This window comes from Staurois parvus, unplaced genomic scaffold (genome assembly GCF_062004578.1).
Source record: "Staurois parvus isolate SC_StPar_1 unplaced genomic scaffold, SC_StPar_1.0 ptg000538l, whole genome shotgun sequence".
In the NCBI taxonomy this organism is placed as follows: Eukaryota; Metazoa; Chordata; class Amphibia; order Anura; family Ranidae; genus Staurois; species Staurois parvus.
This window is the reverse complement of record NW_028318334.1, coordinates 8,560,608-8,573,349: the sequence shown is the minus strand read 5'-3', so window position 1 is coordinate 8,573,349 and position 12,742 is coordinate 8,560,608. Positions and strand designations below refer to the sequence as shown.

Genomic DNA, 12,742 nt, shown 5'->3' with positions numbered 1-12,742 from the left:
ACACTACAATACACCTCCCATTCATATTATTGCTCAATAGTGTCCACTGTGCTAACAAAACCAGCCAAATGTATGTTCACTTGGAACCTAAATAAAGGTGTGACCTTACTACAAGACTAATGTAAGACCTCTCCCTCTTCCATATTCCAGAAACATAAAAATATATATGTGTATAAACTCAATATGTGGCAAAATATGTATGCAAAATGGAAACAATAAAGTCCCAAATAATGGGTCCAAAAATTGTGCAAAGTGCAGAATCTTCTTGTACTTTGTGATCACACTCGTGCTCCTTCACCTCCGGTATCAAACTCCCTCACTGGATATGTATGATCCCTTAAATCAATAAGTGGCACCTTCTACGCGCACAAACTCCCATCCTATGGTTCCGTCAATAGTTTATCTCCAACCTTGAATATGGCCCTCTGAGGGGGTTAGTATACCACTCCTTCACCTCTCCAGTGGGTAGTGACCACAAAGTTTTGGAAAGAAACGGGAGTTGCCAGTAAGATTGTGTAATACTGCTTTATTTAAAATTTCATAAAAAAAATATTAATGCAAATACATCAATGGGTAAAGAAACAAAGCATTACAAATATGAGGATGTTCTCTAGCCATTCTTGGAACACATCCTGGGTTTCGTGTACCGGAAATGATCCAGTGGAACTGGTGTAAAATGCTCCTCCCTAATGCGTTTCGTCAGTTGGATGTCATTAGTACATCCCTGATGACGCCCAATCGACAAAACGCATAGGGTGAAGCATCCTAACATAGCTTCTTCAGCATCATTTCCAGTACATGGCGAACAGGATGCAATCCAAGAACTTAAATAATAGGTGAAGCAAAAATGAACTGGGCCTTCACTGACAAAATATATATGGCATAATAAATTTAAGTCTGTGAATTGAGGACAGTATTGGAGTCATGTTATATATACCAACGCATTCCAAAATGTTTTCAGCAGTATTCTTTATGTGACAGTGCACTCCAGTTTTACTGCCAAGGTTAAGTAGATCGCTTATCCCTCTGCCTTCCCAATAAATCCCAGTAGAAGTCACTCCATAGCACAGTTTAATGAGCTGTTTCCATTAACATGTTCTGCCGTGTGCTCCATAGATCAATAAACCATACTCTGCTCTGTTTTTGTTATGCACTTATAGACTGCATTCCTCTGGTTATAATGAAGGTGTTTTATGTCTTCTACCATGTGTCAGCAGTCTGTTTACATATGCTCTGCCAACAATGTATACATGATTTATCCTTTATATATTGGCTGGAAGACACACACACCAGTGTAGCCATAACACAGATATGAATGTGTGGCAGACTTTTGAGTCATTGACTTTACATGGTGGCAGAGAGTACCTATAAATGTGGAATGTGCCTGCGTAAAGGAGTATAATTTATAATCATTTCAGTGTTGCTGTAAAAACTGTCACATGATATGGCTGTGTTTTGTACTTTGCTAGTAAAAACAGAATTCTTCTTTATTAAACCTGAATTCCAGGTATGAATTTTATAGTATAGTTGCATTTGGTCCAGCTTAGACCAAAGTAAGTATTCTTTTTCCATACTTGTGGGATCCCTGTGGCAGCTGAAAATGTTTGTAGTAGTCTCTGCTACTACAGCGATCACCTTCATCTTCCAGGTCCCACTCCGTTAACACCTTTTGCTACTTCCATTGACAAGGGCACAGTAGATGTGCTTTCTAGTACCTAATATCCTCACAACTTTCACTAGATCATCCCATTAAAGTGTTACTAAACCACAACCGTAAAATCAGTCTGTATATGCAGCAAAGCATGCTTGTTATACTCACTGTGGTACCAAGGGGTTAATCTATACTCAAGGGGTTAATCTTCTACATTGTGTAAAAAGGCTGTTTGATCCTGTCTTCTCTGCCCCTCTTCTTCAAATGTTCACCTGATAAGACAAAAGACTGAACCTGTAGCCACATGCATATGCTCAGTTTAGTGTGTATTGCTAGAGAGGTTTTTTTTTTTCTTGGGAGAGTGTCTGAACAGTGCTGATTGGCCCTGTTCTGATCACATGCAAAAAAAAAAATGCTCTAGCAATACACACCAAACAGAGTATATGCAGACTTGCCACTGCTGCTCTGTAATATGCTATATAGATTGGGGACAGCAGAAGAAGGGGAGGATCAAAGAAGATAGGATCAAACATCCTCGTTACACAATGTGGAGGATCCACATCTGACCTCTGCATGTGATCAGCACAGGGCCAATCAGCACTGTTCAGACAGAGGTCAGATGTTGGTCCTCCACATTGTGTAAAGAGGATGTTTGATCCTGTCTTCTTTGATCCTCCCCTTCTTCTGCTGTCCCCAATCCATCTACCATAGTACAGAGCAGCAGTGGCAAGTCTGCACATGCTCTGTTTGGTATGTATTGCTAGAGCGTTTTTTTTTTTTTTCATGTGATCAGCACAGGGCCAATCAGCGCTGTCCGGACAGAGGGACAGGGTCATGCAGCCCCATAAGATAGTCAGAGGAGAATGAAAACTCCTCCTACAGATTTAACCAGTGCTCAGCTGGACACTGATAGAAGTCACCAGAGTCCTATATATTATTGATGAGAAAGGGTATTAAGCAGTTTATATTTACTAAAATAATTGCATTTCCATGTTCTGTGTACTGTGGGACAATCAGATATAGTGAATGCAGGGATCTGGGTTTAGTAACACTTTAATACCTCCAAGCAAAACAGGATCACTTGCTGAAGCACCAGGGGAGCTTGTGTTTCTTTTCTTTCTTGAAACAGACTGCAATAAAGGGGGCACCCCATAAACAATGGCCTATTGAGATTTTGATGAGTGTGAGTGTTGCATAAAAAAAGTTTTATGATGCTGACTTTTTCCGTGTATCTTTATTGTTGGCACATTTGTGTATTATGGGTTTTCAGCATCAAATCACAGTTTACCTATTAACCTATGTACAGAGCGCTCTACTGGAGGAACAACAGTCCGTTATGACACGTTGTGCAGAAGAACGCAGAAAGCTTGCTGCCGAGTGGGCTGAGCTTCACACCCAACAGAAACTGAGGAAAGAGCGGGCAGAGAATGAGATCACCAAAGCGAAAATGGCCGAATCTCAGAGAGAGGGAGCTCTTATCAGCCTCACTAAGGTATATAGTATTGGTAGAACCATATCTGAGGACTCTAGCTTGTTACCTTTATAGATGTCTTTTATTATTTTTAATAATGAAATATATTTAATGTGTATTAGGAAAAACATACTTGATTTTTTTTTATTTTTAAGAAAGGCAGTTGGTGCAGTTGGTTATCATCTCTCGTCCATAAGCAAGTTACAGTAGATGTCACATCACTTTTGGTTTTTCCCATTTTGCGATTCTATGGCACATCTGTTATACTGAAGCGTATGTGACTGTTCAGAGTCTGTGATGTAGTCATTTCACAGAGCAGAGTTTTTCAGTAAATCAATGGCTTATAATATTTAAAGCTACACGTAAATCACTGTAGCTATATGTCACTTCTTACAAGTATGTAAAAAGTAGTATGTGCAAGTACCTGTGTATGTCTTCAGATCAATTCATGTGTGCCTGTCTGTACACAGATACATTGAGCATTAAAGTAGTTGTAAACCGCAGACATGCAGTATGAACAAAGCATATACCTCTATAGTGTGTGTCTCAATCCAGAGCACTAGGTGTCATTTCTGTCTGCTACTTTGTTCCTCTGCTATCACCATGAATAACTGCTGACAAGGTTTCCTGACACCAAGAGAAAAATGGTGGCAGGGGAGGGACCTCCAGTAGATTGACAGCCTCAGCTCTGTTCCTGTGAGACGGGGTGTATGAACAGGAGCCAGGCGCTGTGTAGTTTTGTTATAAAAGTAATACATCTTATATGGAGGTGTGCCTTTAATAATTCATATGGTAAAAAATAGATAACCAGCCTGTGGCTTTAAGAAGCCAGGTTCCAAGATGGACGGCCCGTCCACTCAGAGGGAAGCAGTGGAGAGTAGAATGCCTGTCAGTGCAGGAACCACGTGTATCCGACGTCCCAGTGTCCCGGATGACGTCACCACGATGTGGAGAGACGGAGGGGGTGGGACTCTCACTGGAGCCGCAGCTTTAGAAGGAAGAGGCCGGTTCCCGGGACAACATGTTTCACGCGCATGCGCTTTATCAAGTAGGAGGGGGTGTGTCCTATTCCTCCAATCAGCTGTCAGAACTCTCCTCACTGAGCGCTCTGCAGAGTGGAACTTCAGCCCTCCGCCCCCTTTTTTTTTCGGAACTCTTTCAAGCTTTATAAATTCAGCACTTTGAACAGATGTAGAGAAAAGAAGACTGTAAATAAACAGGTAATTATATAGGATGATTTGTTTCATCTCTGTGTATCACCTGAGGCCAGTCACTTCACTGGGTATATGGAAGGGTTTACAACCAATGTAACATGCTCAGTTTTAAGCACTTTCAACAGTTGATTTAATTAGAAGGAAGGATCAATAAGCCTCACATCAAAGGCAGACCCATGTGCATGAGGTACGATGAATGGCAGCCTCAGCCCAGACTCCAGCCGGGCCACACCACCTGCCATCATCTTGCCTCATGCACATGGGTCTGCCTTTGATGCACAGCTTATGGATCTTTCCTTCTGACATTGCTGCAGCATGGAGCTAGGACAAGCACCCTATCCCTGCCAGCACTGACAGCGGTCTAGTTTGGACTTCACCTCTCTACCTGAGCGGCACCTAATTTTTGTCTTTTTTGGGTCACAGCTGATGTAATTACCTACTGAGTATGCAGCTTTTTTTTATCTTTCAATTCTTGCCTATGTTCTGTTTAAGCTAGAGCTGTGACTGCTGCCATTTTTTTTACTTTAACATAGCCTGAAATAGCTAATTGTTTAAGTGTTTACTAAACTTCTTTGTTAAAATATAAAATGTACAGTATGTATTGGTGTACTTTTCTCCTCCTTCAGGAACAGGCAGATCTGAAGGTACAGGCCACCGAACTGCGTAACAAAGAAGAGCAGCTGGCTGCAGCCAGGGAGGCGCTAGAGAAAGAGAGGCATGAGCTGCGACTTGAGAAGGATCGGGTGTATGCTACCGCTATGCGTGTGCGCCAGCGAGCGGAGGAAGTAGAAAGCATGAGCAAGGTACATACAGCGGGCAAAATAAGTATTGAACATGTCCCCATTGTTCTAGGTAAATATATTTCTAAAGGTGCTATTGACATGAAATTGTCACCACATGTCAGTAATAACCCATGCAATCAATACATACAAAGAAACCAAAACAAGTTCAGAAATTAAGTTATATGTAATAAAATGGCATAACACGGGAAAAAGTATTAAATACATGAAGATAGGGAGGTGCAAAGAGGCATGGAAAGCCAAGACACCAGCTGAAATCTATCAGTAATTAGAAAGCAATGCTGCCTCTTGTCAGTGGAAATTAATATCAGCTGGTTCAGTCTCCAATGATGGCCTATAAAAAGGGGTCTCATTACCAAGGTGTCAAACAAGAAACATCTCATGATGGGCAAACACAAAGAGCTCTCTGAAGACCTTCACAACGCTATTGTTGCAAAACATACTGATGGCATTGCTTTCAGAAGCACCTTTAGAAATATATTTACCTAGAAAAATGGTGACGTGTTCAATACTTATTTTACCTGCTGTATAGCTTTTCAGTGCTAAAACCATAGCAACACATCCTTGGGAACTGAAGTTTGTGAATACTCTCATCAAATTATAGATACAATTTTATTTTAGAATGTTATCATCAGGACAAGAAACCATAGAAAGAAATATTTGGATTTTTGTACTTACCTGTAAAATCCATTTTTTGGAGTACATCACAGGACACAATGCAGGCCATAAATTATGACTACCTGGGTTATGCACCCATTAAAGGTGAATGGACACTGGCCAAAACAGTAAGTCCACCCCATACAGGAATTATCTCAGTTTTGTATTAAGCCATGAACCCCCAAAAGAGAGAAAAGGACCTCTGTTTCCCATGATATTCTCCAAGAAATGGATTTTACAGGTAAGTATAAAAACCCAACAGGACTAATGTAATTTCACAGATTGGTTCCAAATGTGTTTTTTGCAAAGCAGACAAGACCAAACTTAAGGCCCATGGACACAGGAGAGACTTAACAGTGGAACCATACAGGTTACCCCCTGCATAAAAATGTCTGTCCATGAGTAGGAAGCAATTGGTCTCTGGTAAAAACTGCCAATGCCAATATCTGGCAAAACTGTATTTTAAGGCCAAATTAATTTCTATTTCAATGGTCTTTATTAAATTTTTTAAACAGTATAAACAGAGGCAATAAAACACGCCCACGCAGGGGCTATCAATTGCACAGATAAACAAAATGCAAAATAAAAAAAAAAGGAAAAACAATGCTCTAATGCCAACAGGGCAAAAGGTACGCCCACGCAGGGGCTATCAGTGGCACATAAGGTACAAAACAGTAATGTAACTGATTATAACAATTAAATGCAGCTGTCCAGTCACACCAAAACCAGAGAGAGAGAGAAAAAAGAAAAGAGAGAAAGAAAAAAAGAAAAAAAAAAAAAAAAGGGGGTGGGGGGGCAAAGAGCAGGGATTCAAGAGCGCCAATACCGAACGCCATTACATCCCCAGACTAGCCGGGGGGAGTGAGGGAAGGGCATATTGCAACCACGGCTCCCATATTTTCAAAAATTTACGTTGGGAGTCGTTGCGGATACTCGACATCTGTTCGTTGAGCATCATAGTGGTCATACGATCCCGCACCCCCTGAAGAGGGACAAACGGACTCTTCCAGGCCTGAGCAATTGTCCTAGTGGCGGATAAAAACAGATAGGAAGCCAACTTCTGCTGGTGAGCTAAGAGGCCCGGTATGGGGCAATGAAGCAAGGCATACCGAGCATCCCGGCGTATGGAGAGATGGAACAAGGTGAAAAGGAGGCCAAATACACGAGACCAAAAACGAAACAGTCTCGGGCATGACCACCAGATATGTAATACATCACCACGATGACCACAACCCCGAAAACATTGATCACTACAGGCAGGGTTAGCCCGGGCCAGCCGAGCCGGAACCCAGTACCAACGAAACAATACCTTATAGGCTGCCTCCAGTGTGGTCGTATTAAATGAGCATTTAGCTATGAGTGACCAGGCCTTATTCCAGTCCTCCGGATCCACAGCCACTCCCAGGTCGCGCTCCCACTGAACAACATATGAAAGAGAAGTATGCGACGAGCGTCTGTTCAGAGCTGCATAAAGAAGGGATATAAGGCCCGGAGCGCCCGGACGCAGTTGGCAGAGCTGTTCAAAGGCAGATTTCTGGTACGGGAACGCAGAAGTACCCCGCAGCGAGAGCAGCCAGTGTCGCAATTGAAGATATCGAAAAAATTCCGCCGAGGGGATATTCCGGGATTCCCGAAGAGAGTCCCAGGTGGGAAAGGACCGAAAAATCAAAAAGTGTCGCACCTGCGAAAAACCATTAGTCACCCACCAAGAAAACGCCCCTGGGTGATCCAAACCCGGCGGGAAAAAAGGGTTGTTAATAATTGGGAGCAAAGGCAGAAAAGGTGACATCAGACCACCAGAGTAACGCACCGAGTCCCAAACTTGTAGGCCATGAACTAACATCGGACTCAGTGCCATAGGGCGCAGGGCAGGGGGAAGCCATAGAAGCGTCGACAGTGCGATAGGGGCACAATTAGGTAGTTCCAACAGGACCCAGAGGGGGACGTTGGAAGAGGCGTGCAACATAGACAGCGGGGCAATCTGGCTCGCTTGATAATACTTAGTCACATTAGGCACCCCAAGACCACCCTGAAGTCTATGGGCAAAAAGCGTATTTTTGGATACTCTGGGGTGCTTATCGGCCCAGATAAAACGCATTAACTTCGCCTGAAGCAACCGAAGAAAATGAGGGGGAACCTGCACCGGGAGTGTGCGAAAATAATACAACAATTTCGGCAAGATGGTCATTTTCACCGAATTAACCCGTCCTATCCAAGACAGGTGCGGAAATTGCCAAGAATGCATAAGAGAGGATAGAGAGCTAAGCAATGGATAGTAATTCGCAGCAAACAAGGAGTCATAAGTGGGGGTCAAGCGAATGCCTAAGTATTCAAGAGAAGAGGAAGCCCATTTGTAAGGGAAGTGGGATTGTAGGCGCGAAACTAAATCTGAAGCCAAAGTAATATTGAGGGCGACAGTCTTATCCAAGTTGATACGGAGACCCGAAATCAAGGAGAAGCGCTCAAGAACCTGTTGCAAATTAGGAAGCGTTGTCAGGGGGTTAGTAAGAGTCAGGAGGGCATCATCCGCAAAAAGGTTCAGTTTGAATTCCTGTCCCGCGTAAGGAACCCCCGATACATTGCAATCGGTCCGAAGCGCCAAAGCCAACGGCTCAAGCGCCAGGACAAAGAGCGCTGGGGACAGGGGGCAACCCTGTCTCGTCCCTCGCCCAATAGGAAAGGGATCTGAAAAATACCCAGCGTATTTGACGGAGGCCGAAGGAGAAGAATACAAGGCCTGAATCCAAGAAAGAATAGAATCCCCAAAACCCCAACGAGACAGCACAAACTGCAGATATTCCCAGGATAGAGAATCAAAGGCTTTATATATGTCTAAAGACAGTAAGAATCCCGGGATTTTCCGCTGTTGCAGAAAATGTATAAGATGGACCACCTTACGAACGTTATCACCCGCCTGCCTCCCGGGGAGGAACCCTACCTGGTCCCTGTGGACCAGGCTACGCAAATATTTATTAATGCGGAAACTAAGAATCTTGCCCAATATCTTCAGGTCTTCATTATGAAGAGAAATAGGCCGGAAGGCTTGCGGTTCCTGTACATCATCGGTCGTCTTAGGAATCATGGCGATATGCGCTCTAAGCGCATCTGGGGAGGGCGAGGAGCCCTGTCGTAACGCATTAAAATACTCAGCCAAAAAGGGCGCCAACAAGGCTGAGAATTTCTTATAATAAAGACCGGAAAAGCCGTCGGGACCTGGGGCCGCGGTGGACCGTAAAGATTTGATAGCTTGGAGCACTTCTGGTACAGTGACACCGGCGTTGAGTGCCACCTGTGCTGCCTCGGATAACCCAGGAAGTCGGAGATCTTGAAAGAATGCCTCTGCTTGAGCCACGGGGAAGGGATCTGGTTTAGCGTAGAGGCGTGCAAGGAAGTCTGAGAAACGGGAAACAATCTGCTGGGGATTAGAAGTACAGCCACCTGTAGGAAGTCGCAGTCGAATCGGTTTATGGGGTTTCCCCACAGAATTGAGTTTCCTGGCCAGCATCGGGCCTGGCTTATTAGCACAGGAATAAAATTTGTGTTTGGTCCAACGCAGGGCCCGTTCCGCCTCTGAAGAGGCAAGTAGGTCTAACTCTGCCGCCAGAGCGTCCCGAGCGCGTTTATGGGCCGCAGATGGAGAGGACTTCCAACGCGCATCCGCAGAGGCCAGGAGAGAATGAAGCTCCAAAAGTCGGCGCTCCCGCTCCCGCTTCCGGACCGCCGCCAGCTGTATAACATGACCCCGCACCGTGGCCTTATGCGTCTCCCATAGGGGCACTGCCGAGGAGACCGATCCCGCGTTTTCCGTGAAGTATGTTCGTAAAAAAAATTCTATTTGTTGGCAGGTAGCCTGAGTGGTCAATAAAGAATCATTGATGCGCCAATGAAAAGGGCGCCGTTCTGACCCAGAGAGGGCAAGGAGAAGTACCAAGGGATCGTGATCCGACCAAGGCGAGGAGGGAATAGTTATCCGCCTGACCAAGGGAAGCTGCTGAACCTGCATAAATATATGATCAATTCTACAAAAACTATCATGAGGACTGGAATAGAATGTAAAGTCGCGTTCCGTTGGGTGAAGCTCCCTCCAGACGTCCGCCAGCCCCGCTGTCCGCAGGAGAGAGCGCATACGTTCCTCCAGCACCAAGTCATGAGAAGGGGCCGCCCCCCGTGCGCAGCGCCTATCCAATGCGGAATCCAAAGTAACATTTGAATCCCCCAAAACAACAAGAAGACCCTTGGAGTGTCGGGAAACAATGGTGCAAAGATGTGAAAAGAATTTATCCTGAAAACGATTAGGCGCGTAGTAAGAGACAAAAGTAACCTCCTGATCCCAGAGGGTGCCTTGCAGAAGCAGATACCTGCCCGTGGGGTCCGCTATATTCCTAGCACAAACAAAGGGGAGATTGCGTTTAAAAGCGATCAGGACACCCCGACGCTTCTCAGGGGCCGAGGCCGTGTAAAAGGTGGGATAGTGAGGTGAAAGATAACGCGGGGCGGAGGACTGAGAAAACCTGGTCTCTTGTAAACATACCACGTCAATTTGTTGTGATTTGAGGTGATGAAAAACTTTAGCCCGCTTCTGAGGCGAATTAAAGCCTTGAACATTTTGCGAATGAATTTTCAAAAGGGGCGAGGCCATGGCGGCATCAGGGCAACGCGCTCAGCAGAAGAAACCTTAAAGCAGCTAGCAATTTCCACTCCCAATGGCGATCGGACCGTGGCGTCCCGGAACCCTGCAGAAAACAAAAACAAAAAAAAAACAAAGGAGAAAAAAAAACAAAGAAAGAAAGAAGGAAAAGTACACAAAAAGAATATACAATAGTGCAATCGTGTCACGCCAATGGTGACGTGCATCCTACAAAGGAAGGATACCAGTTAGGGGTGGCTCTACCACCAGACACATGGCTGCAAATGGAAACATCAGAAACATAAGTCCCCAGGGGGCAAAAGGGCAACAAGGCACTAAACACAATAGAACGGGGTACCAAAGCAATAAAACTAAAGGAGCTAGGCCACCGTGATGACCTCCCCATAGCAACTCAGAGAACCATGGGGCTAACCCCCTCCCACCCAACTGGGCCTACCAGATCAACCTCCCACCCCGAAACCAGAGGGAACCCTCACTCCGTGCTACCAACAAAAACCGGAATACCATCACCCAGGCCCAAAATAGGCTGCGGCAGCAGAAAGTCATAATTCTCGAATCCATGAGGAGACCCCCCCAACCAGGGGAGGAACCCAAGGGGGCACACTGGAGCAGTCCCAACCCGTAATGCTGACAAACTGGGGGAGCCCTAAGGGCCAAACTCACGGTCCCGTCAAGGAAGTCCATCGGTGAGATGATACATGGGAAGTCCAAGACACATCTTCAGCCCGGAGAAGAACAGGAAGGACTTGATCGTGAAGAGGTCTGAGGGAGGGCCCTCTTCCTATTGGATGACCGCTCCCAGATGCGGCTTGGAAGAAGCGGCCTTGCCGGGGATCCAGATGAATGAGCTGGGCTCCGATCCGCAGCCTCAGGCGAAAGAAGGTGTAAAGATTCCAGAAGAGAATGGGCCTCCTCCGGCGTAGCCACAGAATGACTGCGGCCCTGGTAGGTGAAGGTGAGGCGAAACGGGAAGCCCCAAGCGTATTTGATACTGTGTTTCACCAGGACCGAAGTGAAGGGCTTCAATTGGCGACGCTTCTGAAGAGTGGTCTGAGAGAGGTCCGCAAAGAGCTGGTAGCGATGCCCCTGGAAGCTGAGGTCAGGGTTGTTTCTGGCCGCCAAGAGGATAGTTTCCTTAGTGCGGTAATACGTAAACTTGATGATAATGTCCCTCGGGGGCCCATCCGGTCGTCTGGGGCCCAACGCACGATGTATGCGGTCAAATTCAAGCCGGTCAATGGGAACAGCGGGTGTCAGCTCCTGAAACAGAGCTGTAGCAGTGGAAGTAAGATCCGCGACCGTTTCCGGGATACCCCTTAACCGCAGATTGCCACGGCGGGAACAATTTTCGAAATCCTCAAGCCGTAGCAGCGCGTCTGCCAATTCTTTCTTGAGGTCGCACAAATCCTGTTCGTGATTTTCCATGACCGTGGCCGCAGCGTCCATCTTATCTTCGAGGTCGTTCGTCCGGTTGCCCAACTCGCGAATCTCCTGCGAAAGACGGTCGGCCAGCTTGGAGGTAGCGGAGGACAACTCGGACTGCAGCATACATTGGAATCGGCGCAGGAGCTCAGCATCCCGCAGAGATGGGATGGGAGACTGCAGGGATGGCTCTGGTGCCAGGTCCTCTACACTGCCAGGGTCCGACCCACCTATGGATGGTGACAGCGGGGGACCCAAAATCGCGGCTGGGGCTCCATCTGTGGTCCCGGGTGGGAGCCGCAAACCCGTGGCCGGGGTCCTGGAAGTCCGCGGCGGCCGGCCCAAAATCGAGGCCCCGGCTTCAGCCGCGATCTCCGGCGGGTAAGCCGCAAACTCCGGAGCAGCCTGCCGGGAGCTGGAGGCACGGGCGGCCGGCGTTTTTTTGCCCATCAGGGCACCAGAGAGACAGGGGGCCAGGGAGGAAACAGGGGGACCCCCCCTGAGGAGAGAAAATCGTCCGATGTGTCCGGCGGCCGAGGAGTTAATTTACAAAGCAGCCATCTTGGTTGCTGCTCACGAGCCCACCAAGGCCAAATTAATTTCTACCCCCGACTGGAGGAAAGCCAGTATGCAACCAATTATGTATTTAAAGGGAAGAAACTTCCCGGCCTCACACCAGAACACAAGACCTATAAGTCCTATGACAGTTTTGTTTATAGGAAGACTTTCTAGACTTCAACAATGTAGATATGACTACGTGAGCGACTCCTCCAATCCTTCAGCCCCTGGGTCTCAATAGCCAAGCCATCAAATCCAGTGACTGTAAAGCAGGATGCAGGATTGGCCCCTGAGACCAGAGATCCGGCCAGGCTGGAAGCT

General features: G+C 46.5%; 1 protein-coding gene across 3 annotated transcripts in view; it reads left to right on the top strand.

Moving 5' to 3' along the window:
• FBF1 (Fas binding factor 1) overlaps positions 1-12,742 on the top strand; it is a 100,165-nt gene that overhangs the window by 73,308 nt on the left and 14,115 nt on the right. For all 3 annotated transcript variants that reach the window (XM_089690661.1, XM_089690660.1, XM_089690662.1), the window contains 2 exons: positions 2,958-3,143; positions 4,963-5,139. In XM_089690661.1, coding sequence (XP_089546787.1) covers positions 2,958-3,143; positions 4,963-5,139 — 363 coding nt within the window. The remainder of the gene's footprint in view (positions 1-2,957; positions 3,144-4,962; positions 5,140-12,742) is intronic.